Source organism: Paramisgurnus dabryanus, chromosome 6, assembly GCF_030506205.2.
Source record: "Paramisgurnus dabryanus chromosome 6, PD_genome_1.1, whole genome shotgun sequence".
Classification (NCBI taxonomy): Eukaryota; Metazoa; Chordata; class Actinopteri; order Cypriniformes; family Cobitidae; genus Paramisgurnus; species Paramisgurnus dabryanus.
Genome location: NC_133342.1, coordinates 3,168,715 through 3,194,399, shown reverse-complemented (window position 1 = coordinate 3,194,399; position 25,685 = coordinate 3,168,715). Strand labels below are relative to the sequence as shown.

Below are 25,685 nucleotides of genomic sequence, written 5' to 3'. Positions count from 1 at the left end.
TACCACGTCATCTTGAAATAATAATTATGTGACTTACTTGCATCAGGTGACATGTAAATGTAAAAAATAGGTCATTAAGATTTCGCCTGTTTTGTTACGTAGGTAGCAGGTCTAATTACAAAAATATTAATGATCTATTTAATATTAATATTAATCTTAATGACCTATTTTTTACATTTCCATGTCACCTTATGTAAGTCACTTATTATTTGAAGATGATGCGGTATGTACTAAAACCTACCAAAACGGGTGGTATTTTGCGGAAGAACTGTTTCGATTGCAGTTTTGCTAAATACACTTCCGAATTGTCCGAAAAACCACCTCATGTGAGTTTAAGAAGTTAATTGCGATATATGCGAGTTTCCATTTTCCGTTTTTTTCAATTCGCAATGTCAAAGGGTAATGAAAACACAGCTATTGTCTACTATGTTTAAACAAAGAAATAGGCGAAGCGAGTAGTCAAGAGAGTAGTGATGATGACAGCATGTAGGATGTAGTGCGAGTACCACGCAACATCCCCAGGTGCTCCTTCGAGAATCAGGCCAAGAAAGTTATGTGCACCCCTGCGCATAGCCCAGCATTTATCCAGCACTGGTCAGCATTAAAAAGGTCATCGATTATAGCCTAAGTAGTAATTATTGGGTAAAGTGGAGCATGGTTTGCCGTGGGCAGAATTATCATACAGCTCGAATCACATTGGCATTACATCTGGCCTTTATATACACACACACACACACACACACACACACACACACACACACACACACACACACACACACACACACACACACACACACACACTTGTCATATGTCAGACGCCTGAAGGCCTTTACATGTGTTTCCCTCAACAGTAAACCCCAAACCTCACAAACAACAAACCTTCATCCCGATAAGCACTGAGCAACCAACATGAACACACAAATATGTTCAAATCTCTGAGGCTGCACAATTTCTTTGTGTTTTTGTTGTTAATCCTGAGCCCAGTCTCCAGCTGCTATGAGGATTACTGTTTATGTTGTACAGTAACGTTGATCTCAAATGTATATTGTGTGATGGCTTGTGATCACATCAGTTAAAACGGATCATAATACCAGCTGTAAATGGGACATTAGATGTGCATTTATGGCAGGGATGTATATTTATTATCACACCTATTAGAACCTCCCTGTTCTTTACTGCCTGTTCTTCAGCGTCCTTCTCTGATGACCCAAGATTACTCAGCCATCTTCATTTTTTCAATACATATTACACAGCAGTACGCTCAAAGATGATGATGATGATGATGATGATAGGGACGAGTCATCTAATATACACCTGAGGCTCTCTTTCTATCTGTTTCTAATGACATCTCATCCATCTTCTTCCTGTTGGCCAGAAGATGACCCCTTTCAGCCGGTGACCCAAGATGAGACTGTGGCGGTGGGTGGGACGGTGACACTGACCTGCAGCGTGAAGGATAACGATAACTCATCGCTCCAGTGGTCAAACACGGCCCAGCAGACCCTGTACTTCGGAGAGAAGAGAGGTGACACTTAGCATACAGTAGATGGCTTTTAAAGGAACAGTACACATTTATTCCTGCAACCTAATGTGGTCAGATTGATATTTTAAACAACCATGAAGTTTTTCATTAGAGGTTCTCGTAGAGCGCCGACTCCATCAACAAAAACAAAAGCGACATCTGTGACACAACCCTCCTTAAACATTAATATCACCCTAAAAACAAACAGGTGGCTCCGTGATAGCAAAAGGCGAGGCGTTGGAGACAGAGAGAGAATGGAGGAGTGACCTGATTATAGAGGAAAACGAAAGATTGAGGATGCGAGGGCAGAAAGCAAAAGAAAGATGCCTTGAAAATGCAGTCACACATAGATGAGAGAGAAAGGAAAAGATAAAAAGAAAGGAAAGATGTACACCACATACAGTACACAGAAATAACAAACAGATGAGTGTAGAGGAATGATGGATGGGGGGGTGAGCGAAGGGAGAAATGATAAAGGAGGAAAATGTGCATGAAAGAGCAGGATGGAGGACAGAGGAGGAACAGCAGCTGATGAAGACAAATTAAACGCCCTTCATTTGCTGATAAACCATGACGAGGATGCACACACACACACATTTACTGTAAATCTGCATTAGAAGCAAGGCATTTTGTTTGTTTGAGCAATTTTTATGTTGAATCTTTGAGTTTAACAAGTTTAGACCAGAGGTGGATAGAGAGACCCAGACATTTTTGATCAAATTAAGTGTTGCATTTGAAGCCAACAGTTGCATGTATTTGGTGCCATACTGATATATTTGCATAGTTATGATGCTTACAGCGCAAAGCCATTAAATTAATGAATATTGATTTACGAAGTCGTGTACTGTTATAATGCATTTCCTTTTCTCAATACATTTAAAAGCCTATAAAGTTTCGGTGCAAGACGGCTTGATTAACATTATCAAGATGATATCAATGGGCTACAAAGTTGCAGAAAGTGGCCACTGTATATGTTCGTTTTGCATTTCTCTTATCTGCTTTCTGTTTCAGCACTGAGAGATAACCGTATCCAGTTGGTTCAATCTACGGGCACAGAGCTGATAATCACCATCTCAGATGTTCAACTGTCCGATGATGGAGAGTACACCTGTTCAATCTTTACTATGCCTGTACGGACGGCACGGGCCACCGTTACTGTTCTTGGTATGTGTCTGTGTTTCATTAATAATGGTGGGTGGTATGAGTAGTGATTGCTTTACACAAAAAAATTAAATTTCGATGTACAAATGGAAATGTTTAAAATCTATATGCATAATCTGTAATTATAATTAGAGATGCACCAATCTTAAAATTTTCTTTAAATGATTATTCAGACTGATATCTGCCGCTACCAATAGTTTGGTGGTTATATTAACTCACATTGAATACATTATGTAGATTAAATTTCTGAATGTTATTCATTCATACAATCGGTGTAACGCATTACAAGTAACGTGCATTATGTAATAATATTACTTTTCTGAAGTAACGATTAAAGTAACGCATTACTTTATAAATGTACACATTAATATTTGAGTTACTTTTATAAAAAAGTAACGCAAGTTACGCAGTAACGCAAGTTACTTTTTAGTTTAATTAATTTGATTTAAAAAAAGTATTGTATTGAATTTAACTAAACGTAGTCCCGTCGAATCACATACTCTATGCGAGATCAAGCCTCAGCCAAGTAAGAAAAGTAACGCAAAAGCAACGTAAGTATTACTTTCCATGAAAAGTAACTAAGTAACGCAATTAGTTACTTTTTAGGGGAGTAACTTAATATTGTAATGCATTACTTTAAAAGTAACTTTCCCCAACACTGCATACAATGACCATTAATATTGAACATTAAACGAGTAATGTTTCTTTACATTTTGCTTTCAAACAAAAACAAAAAACGTTTCATCCTACCTTCATTAGTTCTCTTGTAATCACCTCTCAAACATGGGTAGGTTTCTTTAAAAACACAAAGATAATTCCATTTTTGCGAATGACTTTTGATAGAGATCAGATACAGAGCGATCTTTAAAACATACAGTACACGGAGTTCTTTCACGAGAGGCGCTACTTCCGGGTTGTATAAGTTGCGGAAGTGCGCGGTATTGCGGAAAGACGGAAAATCTCATCATTGGCGGGGAAGCGTTTTCTCTTAATTGACGAGATATCTCGTCAATGGCGGTGAAAGAGTTAAAATACAAATTAAAATACTTGATTCTGCATTATTTTGCAGTCAGATATTCCAGCCTGATCTAATGAGAATGTGTACGTATTTTATGTGAGTTGGCTCATTTTGTGCGATTTTGTAAGAAGTTAAAGGTGGTGTGTGTGTGAATTTCAGTGGCATCTAGTGTTAAGATTGCGAATTGCAACCAACAGCTCACCCCTCAATTTCAAAACGCATATGGTAACCGCCACAGGACAAACATGTCATCGTTCGAGACAACGTAGGGACGAAACGCGCTCTGCAGAACAGTTTGTTCGTTTAGAGCTACTGTAGAAACATGACTGCGACATCCATGTATGTAGATAAAAATGGCTGATTCTAAGGTAATAAAAACAATACAGTTCATTATGTAAGGTTTTTATGCACCACTAATACTATTATGTATATTATATTACTTTTCTGTCAAGAGAGAGATCATTTAAAAGTTACACAATGCACCTTTAATCGTACAAAATAACAAAAATAACAAAACCCCAGCTTTAACCTTGCCCCTTACCTCGTCACAGGCAATGTGGTCGTAAGAATTAGCCACCTTGTAAAATATGTACAAATTGCCATGAGATTGCGTTGGATGTTCTGTATAATAGTCACTTATATTCGAGTGTTGTCTCCTGCTTAGCTGTGCTATAGTTTAATGTCTCTTACATCACTCCGCAGGCTCTCTCTTCTTGCATATTAAAATTACTTGAACTACTTAAATCAATATTTCATGTCTGTTTATTTATTTATTTGGTAAGGAGCTGAGTAATAAGCGGGTCCTCTTTACCCTGTCAGCTAATATTTGCAGTAACGACCGGTTGGCTGTACATTATCTCTTACATATTACATATTCTCCTTGTATTTCAATATTATAGCAATTATCACAAGGGACTATTGTGTTGTTTATTCGGCTAATGTGATAATGATCTCAAGTCGACACAGATGTGTTTTTAAGCTCTTTTGGAAATGTGCATCGATGGGGTTTAGAGCAGATACCTCTACATTTTAATGCAAGAAAGGTTGCCGTGCATGGGACAACAGGCTTTAAAAATGTAATACTTCTCTGAAAGTTTATGAGGCTATCTTGAGTGCCTTCTGCATTTCCGTTCCCACCCGGATTCTGTGCTTGAATGAAGTTTTATGGGATTATATCTTGAGTGCCTTTTGCATGAGAAAATATAGCTGTTTTTTAATTGAACCTTAGGTTTTATATGTATTTGCAACAAATGGCGAAATCATTGACATTTGATTTCATTCCATTTTTTGGTGGTTTTCTGTGCAGGCAAATTCAAGGGCAGCACTACATTGTAAAAACTTCTTGTTGCACTTACATTTTTAAGTTTATTCAACTTGAAATTACAATTTCAACTTTCTTTAACTTAAAAATCACTTTAATTGGTATCACATAAATAATTTAAATATTTAAAGGGAAACATTTCAGTTACAACATTTGAATTATTTAGGTGTTACTAATTGAAGTATTTTTTTTAAGTTGACCTAATTTTACTTTTTACATTGTATAGAGGAGTTGCTATAAATTATAAAAAATTAAGTTAAAATAACTCAATCTAATTCAGCGTTATTTTTTATAATTTATAGCAACTCCTCACTAGTCAAGAAAGTTGAAATGAAAAATTTAAGTGCAACAAGGAATTATTTACAGCAGTTGTTATTTTCTTAGGTCCTTCAAATCCTTTTTCAACTTTCTTCAACTTAAAAATCACTTTAATTGGTATCACATAAATAATTTAAGTTGTTTCAACTCATATGTTTAAGTGAAAAATATTTAAAGGGAAACATTTCAGTTAAAATAACTTAATTATTTAGGTGTTACTAATTGAAGTATTTTTTTTAGTTGACCTATTTTTACTTTTTACAGTGTATAGAGGAGTTGCTGTAAATTATTAAAAAAAAGGTTAAAATAACTCAATCTAATTCAGCGTTATTTTTTTATAATTTATAGCAACTCCTCACTAGTCAAGAAAGTTGAAATGAAAAATTTAAGTGCAACAAGGAATTATTTACAGCCGTTGTTATTTTCTTAGGTCATTCAAATCCTTTTTCAACTTTCTTCAACTTAAAAATCACTTTAATTGGTATCACATAAATAATTTAAGTTGTTTCAACTCATATGTTTAAGTGAAAAATATTTAAAGGGAAACATTTCAGTTAAAATAACTTAATTATTTAGGTGTTACTAATTGAAGTATTTTTTTTAGTTGACCTATTTTTACTTTTTACAGTGTATAGAGGAGTTGCTATAAATTATAAAAAATAAAGTTAAAATAACTCAATCTAATTCAGCGTTATTTTTTTATAATTTATAGCAACTCCTCACTAGTCAAGAAAGTTGAAATGAAAAATTTAAGTGCAACAAGGAATTATTTACAGCCGTTGTTATTTTCTTAGGTCATTCAAATCCTTTTTCAACTTTCTTCAACTTAAAAATCACTTTAATTGGTATCACATAAATAATTTAAGTTGTTTCAACTCATATGTTTAAGTGAAAAATATTTAAAGAGAAACATTTCAGTTAAAATAACTTAATTATTTAGGTGTTACTAATTGAAGTATTTTTTTTAAGTTGACCTATTTTTACAGTGTATAGAGGAGTTGCTATAAATTATGAAAAATAAAGTTAAAATAACTCAATCTAATACAACGTTATTTTTTATAATTTATAGCAACTCCTCACTAGTCAAGAAAGTTGAAATGAAAAATTTAAGTGCAACAAGGAATTATTTACAGCCGTTGTTATTTTCTTAGGTCCTTCAAATCCTTTTGTTTGACTTCTTTCTTTTTTTTCATTCTCTCTTTCTGTCCCAGGTGTCCCAGGTAAGCCAGTGATAACAGGCTTTGAAGATCCTGTCCAGGAAGGCAGCAAAGTGACTCTCACCTGCACAAGTTCAGGTAGCAAACCTCCTGCCAAACTACACTGGTACAGAGGTCAAGAGGAGATACAAGGTAAATACACTGTTCACACATAGTACACGTCAAAACATCTTTAGCTATTATTGTTCAGTTCTTCAAAGTGTGAATTTACTGTGCGTGTAGGACGTCCTGACGTCGTGGAGTCCAACCCTGATGAACCGTCCTACACGGTAACCAGCGAGCTCACGTTCACAGTCACCCGGGACGATAATGACGCCCTGATCGCCTGTGCCGTAGATCACCCATCCATCGCCAACGGAGACAAACAGACAGAGCAACCTCTCAACGTCTTGTGTAAGACTGACGGTGGACCTAATGTACCAAAACGCACGTCTCTTATATTAGCCAGCTGCTGTGCAAGGCTGGGCGGCATGTACACTGGGAGATGGCTGTTTTGTGGTTTTTGTTTTAAATTATATATTATGAAATGTAAAGCATCTATAGCCTACTTATTCAATCAATCATAATCAATATTGTATACCACGGGCTGGTTAAGAAATATTTCATGCGTGTTGATTATTTTTCTGTAAAATGCACACCTAACCGGTCAAATTTCTTAAAATAACCAGCAGAGCAATTTCTGTGATATAAGTAGAATAATTGACTCCGGTCTTTTGAATTATTCTGCTTCACGTCGTGCCGCATAACCACCTTGGGTGTGCATTATTTTCGAATAATTCAACAGCCCGTCGTCAATTATTCTTTACTTCTATAATATTTTAAATGAAAGGACCAAATGATGTAGTACCTTTCATTTGTGAACAAAACATGCATCACCATTTGAATATGCAATGAAAACCCTTTTTATACAATTAACCATAATGATTCATACGTTGTTAAAAGACTTCAGTCATACCACCCACCACTGTCTTTGTGAATATACAGTACTATGCAAGTCTTAGGCCAACGAGCATCAGCTTTGTTGTTTAGCAAGGTTTTATTGCTCATTTATATTTATTTGCTCTTCATTAAGATACGTCAAGTACAAACAGGAAATATGCACACAAAATAATAAAAAAAAACTGTTATTAAGTCCTGTAGTAATTGGATAGTTATCAGATATAAAAAAGTCTCTAAATTCTACAAAAGTTGTCACTGGGGCGGTAACCATTTTGGTACAGATATGTATCTTTGAGAAACCATTATGTACCTCAAAGGGGTGAAACGTGAAGCGAATATTTTTCAAATTTGCAAAAAGAAAAAACAACAAATGCGAATTATATGCGTTTCCATTAAGTTGTTCTGGTGAATGACGGTGGTATTGGTAACCTAGTAACCAACAGTAAATTAAACAAGGCACGCTTAGAAGATGGAGACAGGACATTTAATTACGATTTGGCAAGTTATAAATTTACTAGCAGTACAGCTCGTAATTGCCAAACTGAATGCTGTGCACAGAAAAAGAAATGCAGATTTTTTATGCCGGCACAAGCGGTAAAATCCACCTCAACCGAGCGTAAAACTAATGGATTTTTATTGGAAATTTAGTGTTTCTTATGCGATATTTCAAAATGCTATAAAATCAGTGTGATGGAAACCCAGCTAATGTGCACCTTTGAGGTACCAGTAAGCACATTTTAGGTGCAAAAGTGTCAGTTTTGAAAAGGTACCGGCCCAGTGACAACTTTTTAACTTCTTGTACTTTAACATTTTCTGAGTGTGCTATTGCTTAATCAAATGGGAGATCTCACATAAATGCTTGCCACCTTAGCTTATAAAAGCTGTTTTTGTTTTTTCACTTTGCATACAAACTTCTGGTGCCTCATTTATAAAATACTTTGTAGAAACCATCTTACATTTGATCTTACGATCATTTATCAAAAATGCGTCTGTGTGATTCATAAACCGAACTTACGCACGGAAAATGCGCATACCCCTTTTTTCAGATGTGAAATTTTTAAATCGCAAATGAACTTGTGCGCAGCTGAGCAGTTTCAGACCTCCGCCTTTAAACTATGCCTAATTAATGTCATAGACATACTGTATAAAAGAGCGCTTGTCAATGCTTAAACTCAATTTCGAGCAGCAAGAATGGCTTATATTGCCAAAAACCTGCAGCAATTGGACAAGCAAAAGTGCATACGTCTGCTCAGACTCTGATGTGGTGCTAAGCACTTTCCACGTTAAAGACAGTTTTTATAAATGTGGACTTTGCCGTGGATTTTTGCGTAAGCACACTTTATGATCAAATCTGTGCGTACGCACGCTTTATAAATGAGGCCCCTGGTAAAAATTATTATACGTATATGGTCATTAAACCACTGCAAAAACAACAAATCTAATAGGTTGTATTGTGGGCTAAGACTTTTGCACAGTACTGTATAAAAAAAAAATATATATATATATATTAAAGAGCACCTATTGTCAGATTTACATTTTCTTTGGTGTGTAAGTGTGTGTTAGTACATGTTAATGATATGCAAAAGGTACAAACCCCAAAGTAAACAATGACCACGTTTACATGCACACCAAAAATTCGATTATTTCCAATAATGCGAGTAAGGTCTTAATCGCAGTAAGATGTTTACATGACTGGAGCTAACCTCTTCACTCCGGTTTACATGCAGTTTTTATTTTCGGATTATTCACACAAAGTTCAATGCAGAGCACAAATGATGAACTCACATACAGTATATGGTCCACTGTTTTAATTTACTTACGTTAAATGACAAACACGTTGTTATAGATGTATTTCATTATCCGGTGCCGTGATGAAGATATAAATATGACAGTGCCTGTAAAGGGCGTTCACATGATATAAAAATATAGTTTTAAAAATCATTTTATATTAAAGATAATAGCAGAGCTCACACAACAACTATAACGATAGCGATTTTGGCACATGATGAACGATAAACCATTGGCAGCCAATCAAATCTATTTGAACTTGAAGTGCACGCGCACTTAAAATGCAGCAGAAAGCTCATTCATTGCTGAGGTTTATAACATAAAATTACCTCAGGTATCCAGCGCTGATGCTGTGAAATTTTTCTACCACACTGACTACGCCAAAAGGTATGATATTATTACACAAACTACTACATTCATTCAGTTGAGGACATCTGCTGGTTTCCCGCTGTGTAAATGCAACAAGAACAGCATATGTACATATTCAGTGACATGTAAACAATTGCAAAAAAAGTTTTTATTACAAGAAATATCCAATATTAGGTAATGCCGCGCTCGTTTTATCGAATTAGCATGAAGTTATCATTATGATGTGGTCACTAATATATTTATCGTTATAATTATCGTTATAATGTCATTTAAAGGTTTTATACACTGCTGTCGTGTTATTTGAGCTGTTTCTGAATGAAGGCAGACTGCTGACAGCGAGTCGTGTTGGCAGAGTTCATGTAAAACTTCCTAATGTCAAGATTAAAACGAATTTGTGCTTAAGGTGCGTGACTAAAACACACGTGCACTTAATTAGTGCGGTATAAATGCGATTAAAGCGTTTACATGGACGCATACTGCGATTATAAACGGCGTACGCCACCTCTTTTAATGCGACTTTACTTATTGCGATTATGAGCTTAATCGCATTATTTTTATCGAATTATTGCGTTTACATGAGATAAAGTATAATCGCAGTATTGACAAAATCCCATTATAATCGCATTATTAGGGTGCATGTAAACGCGGTCAATGACACAAGTTATTGTCTCCAACGTAAATCTCTTTTTTTGGACTACAACAAACAAACGAATTGTAGGCAACAGTTTACTTCCTGGGATTGGTGATGTAGACAAGAGCGACATTTTCATAATTCCTTTAATTCGGACTCACAGCCTGTAAGTTAACTCCTGTTAGCATTGCATTGTGATTGAATCTTTCAAACATGGTAAGGAGCGTCACACTTCCGGCTGACGTCAGGGGTCTTTAGGCCAATCACAATGTACAGATTAGCTGGCTAATCAGGCCACACAGCGCTTTTCAAATCTGTGCGTTTCAGGAAGAGAGCATTTGGGGCTACAAAATTGTATGGTATGTTGAAAATAATGTGTTTTTTAGCAATAAACCAAGCAAACATATCATACCAAATACACAAAATAACATTGTTTTTAGCAATGAAATAGGTGCTGTTTAAGATAATGACAGAAAAACCCAAATATAGAGAAAGAGCAATCCAAATGTTTGTGTGTTTTTCAGTTTCTCCAAGCGTGTGGATTCAACCTGAAAATGACCTACCCAGAGAAGGAGAGAAGTTTTACTTACAATGCGTTGGGAACGGAAATCCAGAGTAAGACACACACACATTCCGATTTTTGACTTTCATGTTTTATGTATGCAGCTATAAATGGTCAGCCTATTGATCTCCTTTCTCTATTTTACATACACGCACACACTTCTCTGTAATGCTATCACAGACGTAGTTGTGTTGGTGTTACACGAGACACTGATACTGAAAGTGAGAGAAATCAGAGACGTCCATAGATAGAGCTGTTTTAAAAAACAAGGCCGTCTATAATCCTACAAGAACACTGCTTTACTGGAGCCAGTGATGTTATTCGGGTGGATTATGTTTTTGGGTACTTAAACCTGGTTTGATTGCATATATCCGGATGGTGCTGAAAGTGAAGGTATTGTAATTGAATATCACCCTCTGCTGGTGTAGGATTGCCTTACAGCTCATTATGGCCCATGACATCCGTGTTGCATCCATTAGTACCTCGCAGACAGCTATTCAACCTCGTTTAGGCATTGTGTAAAGCAGGAGGCGTCAGATCCTCGCTCTATTTTTCCACTCAGCCGAACTCGGCTGGTATTAAAATATGTACCTTTGCTGGCTCACTTCGAAAGCGCATATTTATGAAAAACACATACAGTATGTGACAGAATATCAATGCTGTTAAATGTCAGTCACCTTAACCAGACTACTGATGGATGTGATGTATCTGATTTCTAACCATGTCCCAACCAGGGGCTGTAGATGTGTGCTGAGCATCAAGTTTTTTTTTGCTTTCTAAGTCTTCTTAGAAAGCAAAATGATTTTAAAATTGATTTAAGACCAATGAGATTTCAGTGTGGGCAGAGCTAACCAGACTCGACCAAAGTAGAAACCAAATAAGAATTACATTCACACTGGATTCACACATGATCTTTATCTTTGCTATTCATTTTGGTGACATTTATGTGGCACAAAAATTACACAAAAATGCTGGGATTTTTTTTACCCAGCGTTGGGTCAAAAAGGGACGAACCCAAGCATCAAGAGTCATCATGCTCGTACAAACTGAGGGTGCACATGCCCACCTTGTTAATAAACCATATCAATAAAGCATCTATTCATCTGCTACTTGTTTATAGGCAAAATATTTTCATTTCTTAACTTCTCTGAGATTCTTTTTCTGGACGCAATCAATTATTAATTAATTATATTACAAACCCAGACACAACAGTGTTGGCACCATAATCTGTGCCCGGTTAAGGCCCCCTTAAGAAACTAGACATTAACTTGTCCGTTTGTGTGTCCTGCCGGTCAAAAGTGTCACATTAAATGTGTGGTCACAAGGTTCAGCTGCCTTTTAAATGACTTGATTTGACTTCACTTGACATGTGATCGAGCTCTGCTGTGTTATTGAGAGCCTGCAGTTTATCCCCCTGTGATGTGCTTAGTTCTTTTGATAGTACGCCAAATAGCAAATTCCTTCAATCTGCTCAATTAAACGACTCTTTCTGTTTTTCTTTTGATGTCAAATTTCAAAACGCTGTATATGCAATCTCTCTCTCCCCAACCAACAGGCCCTCTGCGTTCGAGTGGGATAAGAAAGACGGAGAGCTCCCCCCGCAGGTGAAGGTGGATGGTGCGTTCTTGCGCTTTGAATCCCTCAACAAGACGGATAATGGCATTTACCTGTGCCAGGCTGATAATGGGATCGGCAGGGGGGACGGGTCATACGCTCTCCTGGTGCAAGGTACTTAACGAAAAGACGGTGGTGGGGAACGGTGGTTTGTTGTTTGCTTTAGTCATCATTTATTGTATTTCGGTAACTGTTTTACTTTCTCTACTTTCGTTTCTTTCTGTTTCTATTTTTGCATGACATCTTTTTATTTTGTCTTTTACTTTTCCTTCGTCTCTTCATTATTATACTGTACTTTCCCAAAATCTTCAAAGATTCATACCTCTTTAGTTTCACCTCTCCTTCTTCCTTTCTCGCACTCACATCTTCATCTCATCCTTCCATTTTTACCTCAAGTGAAAGTGAAACGTTCCCCCCCACCACCACTGCTGATCCTACATCTACTCCATCCATCTCCTTCACTCACACTACTTCACCTTCAACCTCCCCCACACTGCCTCCTTCTTCTGAAATTCCCAACATCTTTCTTTCCAATGAGCTCTTTCCAGATCTCTCTTCTGTTCCCACCCGCATGCCTGTCTCACCCCCATCCTCTACCCCTGCCACTCCATCATCTTTCTCCCAGCCAAATGGAGTTCGCACCTTTACAGGTAATCCATCATGCACACAAATACACGGTTTAACATGGCACATTGACAATACACAGCAGTGGAACTGGTATATATGTGTGTGAACAAGCTTAAATGAACGTGAACAAAATGTCCTTTTAATGATGTCTAGATTTCTGTATGTCTGTACACAAAAAAAAATGTTGGTTCAACTTAAAAAAGTGATCTGGTTGCCTTAAAATTTTGAGTTAATTCAACTTGAAAAATATGAGTTGACACAACAATTTTACCCAGCTTTTTTGAGTTAACTAATATTTTTACATTTCGTGAACTCAAAATTTTAAGGCAGCCTGGTAACTTACTTTAAGTTGAGTTATACATAGTTATACATAAAGTAAATTGTTTCTTTAAGATTTTAACAGACATCACATAGCCTTCTGTTAGTCTGTTGAAATTACAGTTGTATATTAAACAACAGATGTCCTCATTTAAATAGCTACTGCTGGTCGGCATACTATAATCCTAACCCAGATAGCACGCAACCATTGAAACAATGTAAAAAATTGTTGATTTGTCCATGTTAATCCCACTGAAGCAATATCACGTTTGGACCCTCTATTAGTTTTTAAAAAATATTTAAAAAATTCAACAAACCATCATTATGGTGATCAGTGTTTGCTTTGGTTGGGCTCTTGACTCTTGTGTTTTAATGTTAAGTTTCTTTGGCTGTTGAAGCAGTGTTTTCAAATACATCTGTTGTTGCAAAGAAAACTAAGATCTAACTGAATCAGGTAATTTAATATAGGTTTACCTAAAAAATAGTTCTTGTGTGTGCTAAAAAATGGGTGATTATGCAGTGCTAGATGGAGGCGCTGTCAGGTCTGTTATTTTCGGAATTAAAAAAATACACTTAAAAAGTTAAAATACTGAATCAATCTGACAACATGAATCATCAATAGTGACAATCATCGAATGAAAGCTTCGTGCTGCAATGCATGCTGGGTATCAGCATAGTACTTAACTAATCCATGCCTTACAGCATGCATTGCAATTGATCGTTTTATCTGAATTAGTTTGATGATTGTCACCATTGTTGAGGTTTGTAGGATGATTGATGTCGTCTAAGTTTGTCAGTCATTTTTCTTGTTTACCTTGTCACATTGCATTTACAAACCAGAACAATAATAAAAGTGTAAAGCATCTTCATTTTATATAATCTTGACATCATCATAAAAGCAACCAATTTCAACTTAACTTTGAAAGATATCTTTCAAAGATTTAACTTAGTGAAAGCCAATAGTCAAGAGCTTAACTAAAGCAAACACTGATCGCCATAATGAAGGTTTGTTGAATTTTCAATAATTTTCAATATTAATGGAGGGTGCAAACCTGATATTGATTCAGTGCAATTAACATGGAGAACTCAACTGTTTTTAACATTGACTTAATGGTTTTTGACTGCTCTCTTGCTATCTGGGAGGTGTGTTTGTGGTAGGAATGGCATGTGTACCCGGATACTTAAGTACATATTGGACAGTAGTGAGTAATATTAAAAACACAATAATTGCATTTTTCAACTACAAAACTTTCCACCATCATTAAAATCCAGTAACAGATGTACACAAATAAGCTAAATAGGACATTATTTTCATTTTTGTTTTAATGTCCACAGACCAGCTAATGGTACGGGTGATAGACTGGAATATAGATGTACGATCAGAACTCCCATTAATACTTTGTTACTGGATCAACCTGAGTGTGTCAGTTTATAAGAGAGCAGGTTGTGTTTGTAATGTGAGAGAGATAAAGATGTATATTAAGATCTCCTGTGCTGTATATTAGAAGCGTGTTGAGCAGCATCTGCTGTCGGCTTTGACAGTAATGCCGGATTTAACCAGACGCGTCGCGCGGCAAAGCTTCCGATTATCCAGAAACACAATCTGACACCGTACCTCCTCTCCAGCAAACATTCGCTTCAATTATTTTATTATTTCGTCTCAAAAATCCTCTTTAATACTCGTCACAGATACTTATTTTTTGGACCCGCTCGGCGAACACACACACAAACATGTGTTTGCACACATTCACCCCCCTTAATAAATCTCTTTTTACATGGTTTCTCTTTGTTCCTTCTCTTTTTTCACACTCTTGCTTCACAACTCATTCACGTGGCCCTTATCTATTCATCCATCCATCCACTCATCCACTCATCCATTCATCCCTTCATCCTCATGAGAAGAAGCTGAAGAGTTCGCCGCAGGTATTGTCATCTTTCTGCCTCACTCTTTCCTCCTTTCTGTTTTATTTCTTTCTCTCTCTTTCTGTATGTTCATGTCTTCTCAAGGGAATCACTAATGACATTTTAATAATATCTCAGTTGTTTCTCCTAGACAGCAATGAGATTAAATGGAGTGCAGATGGAGACTTTATGTGTACTGTAACTCTGATTTTCTGCTGAAATTGCCTCTGACATCACATATATATTACTATACTATACAGTAGGCAGAAATCAATATGCGAGTCAAGTAGATATGTCCAAATTCATATTATTGAAAAACAGTAGGAGACACAGTAAGTACCCGAATAACCCATTACTTCCGGATAGATTTTTAAGTGTACTATCTATAAGACCAAGTGAGCTGGGTCGCCATGATTTCACCAAGTAAGATGTGATCCTGGATCAACACTTTTGTTGATCCTGGATCAACACTTTTGTTGATCCTGGATCAACGTTATAATCAAAGATACCCCAATTTACCCTCAACTCAAACCCTAACCATTTTTAATTGGACTACCAATTGCACCATTGGAAGAGCACAAAAATATGAGCTCAGACCATACAGTATACTATCTACAAGATTTTATACCTTTTTACTCTTACCGTATGCCATAATTGGCACATTTTGCTTTTTATTTCTATATTATTTACAGTAAGACATAACTGAGAACTATGTTACTATATAATTCAGTGCTATGAAAGAGTGACTTCTGAGCAATATACAGTATTTTCCCTTGGCTTGCTTTTTGGACCTTTAAATGAATCTCTCTTGCTTCTCCGCGCTCTATCTCTCTCTCTCTCTCTCTCTCCCATCTGTTTGTCTATTTGTCTCAGGGGTCTTAAGTATATGACGAATGTGGGCGTTTTGGCTATAGCTTTCTTCTGAATTGGTCTGTCATTATGAATATAGTTAATGGAGCAGGAACGTTGTTAATGAAGGCCAAGCATTTTATATTACATTGAAGACATTAATATCAACTCAAATTTATTGGTTCATTAAAAGCTTACAATTGAATTATGTTGACATGGAAAACTGCATTTTACCCAGTTTGAAAACAATCTCGCTTAGAAAAACTGAGAATGGAAAATATTGATGCTCTGGAAGTCCAAATCAATTTTTGCTTCAAGGGAGGTCTGATCATTTTTAGCCTGGTGACAAAAATGCACACCAAAGTGGTGCACACTCAGTTGTTTTTGTCGTTTTGTTTTGGCTCTGGTCCACACCAAAAGCTTAAGTCTGAGGAAACACAGTTAGATTTAGATAAAGATGACCTTATGTGTAAGGTCAAGAGTAGTCAGCATTTTAAAAAATACAGCGATTTTGCCACAGTGCATCAGTACAATAATGCCACAAGATCTTTGTGAAAGATTGTAGACCGGTCACCATAAACATTAGTGAGGGCGACTCCAGAGAAACCTGCCTGTCCGAAAAAAAGTAATGTACCTTTAATAATCAACTTTGTTAAGATCTAAATACTAGTTAGTTTAACAAGTAAATAACAGTGCTGTGCAGAACGCAAGTATCTGATAGGTCCACTAACTTACAGGACAATGGAAGTTCGCTTAGAAAGGGTAGCAAAATGTGAAGTGGAACACACTCTTAGGTACAAGAAAGTACAAAAGTTGTCACTGGGCTGATACACTTTTGTACCTAAAAGGTACACATTGGTACCTAAAGACGCTTTCCCATTGTATAGTACCCCATGGGTCGGGTCAGCTCCACTTACTTTTAGGGGCTTTTCCCTTGGGTAAGGTATGAAGTACCAATACCTTTTTTAGTACCATCTAGGTTGGGGTTCCAAGTGAGCTGAGCTGATACTAAAATGTGATGTGAAAACACAGTAGATCCCTGATTGGTCTGAGAGAATTCTCACTACCAGCGTCATCGCTTAAAGCAAAATTAGCTTTACCCTTCTGCTTGCGCTGTCTTGAGCAAACCTGTTGTCATCTGTGTTTTGATGTAAGTTCCCTTACTGCTTTTTAGCGGTGAAAAAACTCCACAGGCTGAGAATCAGGAACACCATACCAGTGTTTTCCTTGATGCGCACGTCTGCATGTATGCACAGCATTTTTGCAACTTAAGGTTCCGCTTAGCGGAGCACTTCGACTGACTGTCATGTGAGACAGAGGTAGTGATAAACGCGATGTGCAAACATCTATTTGTGGTGAATTTTGTGGCACACTGACAAATTAATGACTGTATGAAATGTACACTACATTCCAACGATGCTCGCTCCCACTTTTTTATGATGTCACAACAGTAGGCAGTGTGAATATAACGACACGCCTATAATCCCTCCCACTCTGAACTGGTACTAAACTCAATGGAAAGCTAACCAAGCCAAAGTAAGGTGAGCTGACACGACTTTACCCGTGTGGTACTATGCAATGGAAAAGCGCCATTAGAGGTAAATACTGGTAGCTCAAAGGTACATATCTGTACCGAATGGTACATAATATGACCGTACCGTCCCAGTGACAACTTTTGTACCTGTTTTATTGTAAATTTCAAAATCAAAGATGTCCAACTAGTGCATGTTTATATAGCACAACAATTAAAAAGCAGTGCAGTGGAACACTTCTTATTTTGTGTGATCTGCCTCTTTTCTTCTTACATAGTCTATACCAAGGGTTCTCAATCTTTTTTTTAATTAAAAGCCCCCCTATTGTCGACTTTAAAATTTGAAGGCCCTTCCACTCATGATTTATACCCAATAAAATATACTAGAGCTTGGCTTAAGATCATATATTTGTTACAAAAAAAAAAAAAAACTAAGAAATATCTTGATTTTTAGTTGCTTTAGCTTGTTTAAATACTTGTGTCTAATTCTGAATAATTTTAGGTCATCTTGAGGCTCTCTTTGAAGTTAATTTATGCCCCCTAGTGGGCCACAGTCCCTTGGTTGAGGAGCACTGGTTTATACAACAGATAAAGGTTCCTTAAACCAGTGGTTTTCAAACTGGGGGCAGGGGCCCCCAGGGGGGCCGCGAGATGGTGCCAGGGGGGGCCCAGTTTTATGACATTTTATGAAATACAATAATTTATCATGAATTCTGTGTAATTAAACCTAAAAAAAATAAGGCTACTAACCAAAGGGACTACTTTTTTGTATAATTTAATGTTTTTTATTAAAATGTTAAGTTTTAGAACAGTTTTTTGTCACAAATTTTCTTTGGGGGGCCGCGAAGGAATGCACCGTACACAAGGGGGGCCACACGCTGAAAAAGTTTGGGAACCACTGCCTTAAACTGTGTGACTGTATGATTCTATCAAGAACCTTTAACATCCACAACCTGTTTTGTTGCAGTGTCATAAAAAAATGGTCCCAAGCTGTCACTGGTGCTGTACCCTCTTAAAAGGTCCTACTATTTTCCATTTAGGTACATGCTTACCTTTCAGAGGCGTCATGCCCATTCAAACTGAGGGGGCACATCCCCCCTCAGTTTTTTGAGCCAATTGGAGTTTGCATGCAACCTTAAAATCAAAGAAACGTCCATTAATATGTTTAATATGCACAATATTATCAATTCTGTGCTGCATCCTTGTCACTTTTCAGAGATTTTTGCCGTTTGGATAGTGTTTTGATCATGTTACATACTTTATTCTGGCGGCAGGCGCTGCAGTCAGCGATCGCAGATGTCATCAGCATCTGAGCGCGCTCACGAGCTCTTTGCTGTTGGTTGCTGCTGCATTTTGCTATCTGAGGAATTAAAACGTGTAAGAAACGCTCACAACTTTTCCACACCCCAGTACGGTAATGTGCAGTTAACCTCCTTTGTGTAGAAAATTTATGGTTTAAAATGTGACCGTCTCAACGTTATATTAGTAGAGATTTCTAGATAATTTTTTTTGGTACAACGCCAAAGTTCGCCAGAGTTCCCGCGGCCACGGAATCACCATGCTCACATATGAGGTAAAATTGAATGCAAAAATGCGTTCCTCTAATAATTTTATCTAAACATATTTTTTTAAATCATTATTGAACATTAAAAATCAATCACGTGGCTATAGCTTATGTCATTTTCGTTGTTTATATACTTTATAGATTTAAAATTACATTAATTTCATAGGATAATGCTCTTGTTGTGCAAAATGCATTAATGACACAATTAAACAAGTCATTAAACAAAACGTAAATTAAAACATGCCGTTTCAGATGTAAATATGATGCCATTGCCAATATGTCATTATGGACATAATATCTGAGTTACATACACTGTAAAAAGTTGAAAAGTTGGTACAACTTAAAAAGTTACTTTTATTTGTAAAGTTAAAACTTAAGTTGAAAAAACGTATCAATTTAAGTATTTTTTTGTTGATCCAACCTTTCAAATTTTACAGTGTATGTCCATCATCTTTCAGACGAACACATTTGGAGCAGTATTACTAAATGTCCTTGCTTTTCCAAGCTTATAACAGTATAAAACAGGGATCAGGAAACAATACTGACTTTAAACCCCAAAAAAGTGCATTCATCTTTCCCATAAGTAATCCACACAGCTCCAGGGGATTAAGGGCGCACTCACATTATCTCAACCAAACCAAACCATGCCTGGGCGCGATTGCCACCCCTCCCTACTCCCCCAGGTGCATTCACTCACACTGTACTTCTTATCGATCCGAGTCCGGGCGCGCTTTCGTCATTAAGATGCGCTTGTTTTGAAAAAGCAGGAAGTAAAGCTCTCTCTTAACACTGGAACCCACCGTAATGATAAGTCTGTGTTTTTTATTCGGAGTCGTTTGGTGCGCGATTACAGACAGCCCTCTCACATGTCATCATATTGCTTAGTTGATCTGTCACGTGCGCAGCTCGGACATTCACGTAACCCCGCTGCGCGCATCAAAAGGTTTTTACGGAGGCAGATGAACGTGAGTGGTCGCGCAACTGACGTCTTCACCTTTTGAATCGCGCTCAGGCGCGATTGCGCTCACACCACAGCCTTCCGCGCCTGAGCCCAAGTGAACCGCGCTCCGGCCCACCTCTGCAACCCGGCCGTGGCGCGATTAAACAATCCGCGCCCGGGCGCGGAACGAAGCGATCACACTAGTCAAACAAACCAGGCTTTAGGGGTCAAACGCGCCCGAGCGCGGTTTGGTTTGGATAATGTGAGTGCGCCCTAATAGAGGTCTTCTGTGGGTAATCGATGCAATTTTGTTAGAAAAATGTCCACGTTTTAAACTTCATTTAAAAAGCAACTATGGTCCGATTCACGCTTTTAAAATTTCCTTTGGTGTGTAAGTGTGTATCGGTACATGTTAACGATATGCAAAAGGTACAAACCCCAAAGTAAACGATAACGCAAGAAATCTCTTTTCTTGTACTACAACAAACACACAGATTGTAGGCAGCAGTTTACTTCCTGGGCCGGATGACATGGAAAAGACCGACATTATCATAATTCCTCCCGCTTTGACTCATAGCCTGTAAGTTAAATCATATCAGCATTGCATTGTGAGCAAATCTTTCAAACATGGTAAGGAGCATCACATTTCCTGCTGACGTCAGAGGTATTCAGGCCAATCACAAAGTACAGATTAGCTGGCCAAATCAATGAGCTTTGTATAAAATCAGAGCGTTTGAGGAAGGCAGGGATATCTGGAACTACAAAAATGTACGGTATGTGGAAAATAATGTGTTTTTTTAACCGTAAACCACACAAACACATTGGGCCCTATCTTGCACCCAGCGCAATTGACTTTGTCAGTGACGCATGTATCATTCGTATTTTGCGCCGGCGCACAGCGGGGTTTTTCCCTCCACAGATGCACGTCAGCAAACTAGGGAATGAACTTGCGCTCCCTGGGCGGTTCAGCGCAAAAAGGAGGCGTGTTGCGGCGCAAACCATCTCTTATGCTATTTTGCAGTTTCAAAAAACAATTGCGCTACTAACCAAAAAAAACTAGTCTAAAGTCAGTGGCGCGTTGCGCGTGGTTCATTATGCTATTTTAAGGGCGCATGCTTGACCATAATGTATAGCGTGCACAACGCGCATACACTTTGCTTATCTAATCTACACAGATGCAACAGTTATTTTTGCAAATCATAAATTGTTACACTTAAAAATATTAATACACGAGATAAGGGGAATCATAGTGGTGAGCATTGTGGTGATAGTTTTTATTTATTCTCATGCAAATAACGATTAAAATATTTTCATAACTTTGTTGTGTGGCTGTATTACGTTTATTTTATGTAAATAATAGTTTAAATGTTTTCATAAGAAACCTTAATGTATATGAACTTGATTTGTAAGAGTACTTTGGGGTTGGACCTTGCTTGCGTTTCTTGGGTCCGATTTCAAAGCCCCCAAACCCTTTCAGCGGTGAGGGTGGACGCAGCGATGTCCTCTGCTGGCATCAAGTCCTGAGGCAGATCCACCTCCCGTTACACGGCGTGCCCGATTTATGCTGGAAAGCGTGGGATTCCCCCGTACAAGGACGTCGGTCTCCTCGGCTGTGAACCGCTCCTGGCGTGCGCCTGGTAAATCCGTCATTATAATAGCAACCCGCCATGGAACTTGCGCCCTTGCGTTTAAAGGGAATGTTGGCTAGCGTTCTGATTGGTTTATTTGACGTTACGCCCAAACCACACCTATGAATAATGAACCTACTTCAGACCAACCCCTTATTGATTTGCGCCCGGCGCAAGAGTTATTTCTCACGCCGGGAAAATAGCAACAGCGCCCAAGATCCGCCCACAAACTCACTTGCGCGTTGCGCTTCGCACTTGCGTTTCAGATCGTTAAAATAGAGCCCATTGTATCATACCAAATACACAAACAATGTTGTATTTTTAGCAATGAAATAGGTGCACTTTAACTATAATAGCTATAGCTTCCACTAAAGACGCCGGTAGCTCCCTGTAACAAAAGCTATAGGAAACATTTTTTGCCAATTTTTTCTAACAGTGTGCACAAAAGTTTATTATTAAGCATATTAAAAGCATAAAAAAAGTCTTAAAAGATTATAGCAGAGTTTAAATGTATTTTTAAATGTTATCACACAAACATGTAATGTCAATAAAGACCCTTTCAAAAGAGACATCAGACATTTCCCCCCAGTAATCTCTCCATGACACTTTTGGTGTCACTCAGCACTCATTCTGTTTGTCCTCGTTCATCCTCTCTCTACTCTCATCCACTCAGTTTTTTCTTCTCCTGAGGCGTCAGGGCGACTGTTAACTTGTCTCGTTTGATGGAGTTTTGTTTGAGGAGGAGACAGAGAGATTGCGCTGTGGGTGGGAGGGACGGATGTCGTTCACGCTCTCTGAGTCCGGTTGAAGTCACTGAAGCTCATGATGGACTCTTTGCTGAAATCTCGCTTTTGATTATTCATGTGGTTATTTCAAACAGAGGTCAGCCACTATTGGGGTTTCGCGGTAGATTGAAAACGACGCTGTGCCGTAATTGCCCGGCCCATTAGAAATATTCTCCGTACATCATATAAACACTTCGCTCGTGCCTAATGTGAGATAATGGGAAACGAGACCTGTGCATCGTTTCCGAATAACATTCGAGCAGAAATAGCTATCAGCGGTTATGATCTCTCGTGAGGTATTTCGGTTCGGTTTGTTTGCTCGGAAATGTCAAGGGCTCTCTGAGATCGCTTGAAAGTGTTTCTCGTGATTATATCAGTATTCTATATCAGGGCTAAAGGGTAAAAATTGCTTTGCAGGTGCAGTGCGATGTTTTTCGTCAGAATAATTAAATTTCTGTTAATATAAATTCAAATGAATAATACTGTTTATGATAAAAGAATATGCAGATGGTTGTTTCCCCCGTTCACTTTTATTCAAGAATGCAAAGCTTTCTCGGAGTCAGAGGAAGGTTTGCATAATGATGAACATGCTGAATTTTCATGGCAATTGTGATGCTTTGTTGCATGACATTTGGTGTGAAAAGGCTTTAAATTGAAGTACATTGACTTACATTCAAAATCATACTGCACATTTATAGCCAAAGCTGAAGGAACAACACTACTGTATAAAGGAAGCGTTACAAACATCAAACTATCTAACTTGGTAAACTTAAAACCTTCACATAATCTGGAAACGAGACATATTTTACCCATCTATACCATTGTTAGAACCTCCTCCAATGTAAAAACATTTGTTGTATTGCTGTTCACTCTTGCTGTTTATGTCCAAAAATGTCTCATTTACTTTTTTCTTCTTGGGAACTGTAGCTGAATAATCTAAAATAAAGTTTATTTACAAACTAAAAAAAGCTCCATCATATCTCCAGAGTAATATTTCTTTTTTTATTTTGTTTGTTTGTTTGTTTGTTTCATATCAAGTCTGGGTGTGGCCAAAGCAGTATTTTATAGTTTGACTTTTCTGTGTTTCAGCCTTAAAGTCTGATTTTCTTTGCACAGCGTTGACTCTCTATCTGTCTTTCTGTCCATATCTCAGACCCCACAGCGATCTCCACCTCTTTGGGTGTGGACCACGCGGTGATTGGTGGAGTGGTGGCTGTCATTGTTTTCATCTTGCTTTGTCTTCTCATTGTCCTTGGCAGATACTTAATCAGACACAAAGGTATGTCACGCACAAACACAATATTTTTATCAGATGCATAGACATCCAATACACACAAAATTCTACTCGGAGGTATCACACTGACAAAACTGTATTTCTTATACACATCATCCTAATCAGACACAAAGATATCCTATACGTATACACACACGAACACACATACTGTAGAGAGACACAGACAGCACAGCCTTAATCAGACACAAAGAGATAACACACATACACCTGGGGCGTCTGGAGGACTTATAACCCTCTGGGGCTTTGTTTAAATTCCTGTCGGCAGGTCTGGCAGCAACTTGCCTCATCAGCAGCTTTATATAATAAGAAACTGTTTATTTTAATATATCTTTTTTTTAAAGATATTTTTTCTTCTATTTAAGCATCCCCAAATACATTCTTGACACTTGACTTGAGATCTTGTTGTTGAATAGGACATTATACTTGTAAATGAGCCACGTTTCACTGCAACGGTGCTTCCAAGAAAAGCATAAGTAAATGGAAAAGAAAAATTGTCTAGGAAAAAAAGCCTAAAATTAAAATGAATAAATAGCTGTTCCTCCTATGAATACAGCAAAAGGGGACAAACTAAAGCCACAAAGTAAGGGTGCATCTTAAATATTATATTACATTAAACTTCACATAATGTTCCAGAGTGCCAGAGATATCATGCCCATATCTTTTCTACTGTATCTAACAGCATGACAATTGTTTTTTGTAGATGCGGTAGAAACTGGATATTAAAATAAAAACATTTGTGACCCTGTCTGTTAAAACTTGCTTAAGTTATTTACTGTTTTCTACATAAATGTACAGAACATTCTGTGAAAATATAACCTTGATATCTTTAATATCGACTGAGTAAGGTCATGTCAAAGATAAAAATATAGTAAGTTACTGAAATACAAATTAGATTATGCAACACAGTCTCAAGGTGATTTTAATTCTTATTAATTCATACGACCGCAATTGTGCATTTTTGCCTAGGAAAGGGGCATGGATAGGGGTGGGGTTTCATTAATGTATAATAATCTAATGTTTTATATGATTCACTTCAGAGGCGTCATGCCCATTCAAACTGAGGGGGCACGTGCCCCCTTGGTTTTTTTAGCCAAATGGATTTTGCATGCAACCTCAAAATTAAAGAAGCGTCCATTAATCTGTTACTTGTCTTTTAATCTGGTTAATATGCAAAATGTTATTAGTTCTGTGCTGCATCCTTGTCACTTTTCAGAGATTTTTGCCATTTTGATAGTGTTTTGATCGTGTTACATTACTTTATTCTGGCAGTCGCAGACGTCATCAGCATCTGAGTGCGCTCACGAGCTCTTTGCTGTTGGTTGCTGCTGCTTTTTGCTATCTGAGGAATTAAAACATGAAAGAAACGCTCACATTTTCAAACCTAGTACGGTAATGTGCAGTTAACCTCCTCTGTGTAGAAATTCTATGGTTTAAAATGTGACCGTCTCAACGTTAAATAAGTAGAGATTTCTAGATTCATCTTCTTGGTACAAAGCCAAAGTTTGCCAGAGTTCACGGGGGCGCAGAATCACACATGCTCACATATGAGGTAAAATTGAATGCAAAAATCCGTTCCTCTAATAATTTTATCTACACATATTTTTTTAATAATTATGAACATTAAACTCAATCATGTGGCTATAGCTTATGTCATTTTTGTTGTTTAGGCTAAATAGCCTACTTTATGTAATTTAAAATTACATTAATTTCATAGGATAATGCAGTTGTTGTGCAAAATGCATTAATGACACAATTAAACAAGTCATTAAACAAAACGTAAATAAACA

The 25,685-nt window shown here is 37.4% G+C and overlaps 1 protein-coding gene across 3 annotated transcripts in view; it reads left to right on the top strand.

The window, feature by feature from the left end:
* The window catches only part of cadm3 (cell adhesion molecule 3), a 114,649-nt gene that overhangs the window by 76,836 nt on the left and 12,128 nt on the right, over positions 1-25,685 (top strand). Inside the window, exons 3-10 of one of the 3 annotated variants that reach the window (XM_065262144.1) lie at positions 1,379-1,525; positions 2,534-2,686; positions 6,552-6,689; positions 6,780-6,950; positions 10,809-10,899; positions 12,402-12,574; positions 15,308-15,328; positions 23,758-23,883. In XM_065262144.1, coding sequence (XP_065118216.1) covers positions 1,379-1,525; positions 2,534-2,686; positions 6,552-6,689; positions 6,780-6,950; positions 10,809-10,899; positions 12,402-12,574; positions 15,308-15,328; positions 23,758-23,883 — 1,020 coding nt within the window. Of the gene's footprint in view, positions 1-1,375; positions 1,526-2,533; positions 2,687-6,551; positions 6,690-6,779; positions 6,951-10,808; positions 10,900-12,401; positions 12,575-15,307; positions 15,329-23,757; positions 23,884-25,685 lie in introns of all 3 variants that reach the window. The other 2 variants (XM_065262143.1, XM_065262145.1) reach the window with 2 other exon arrangements.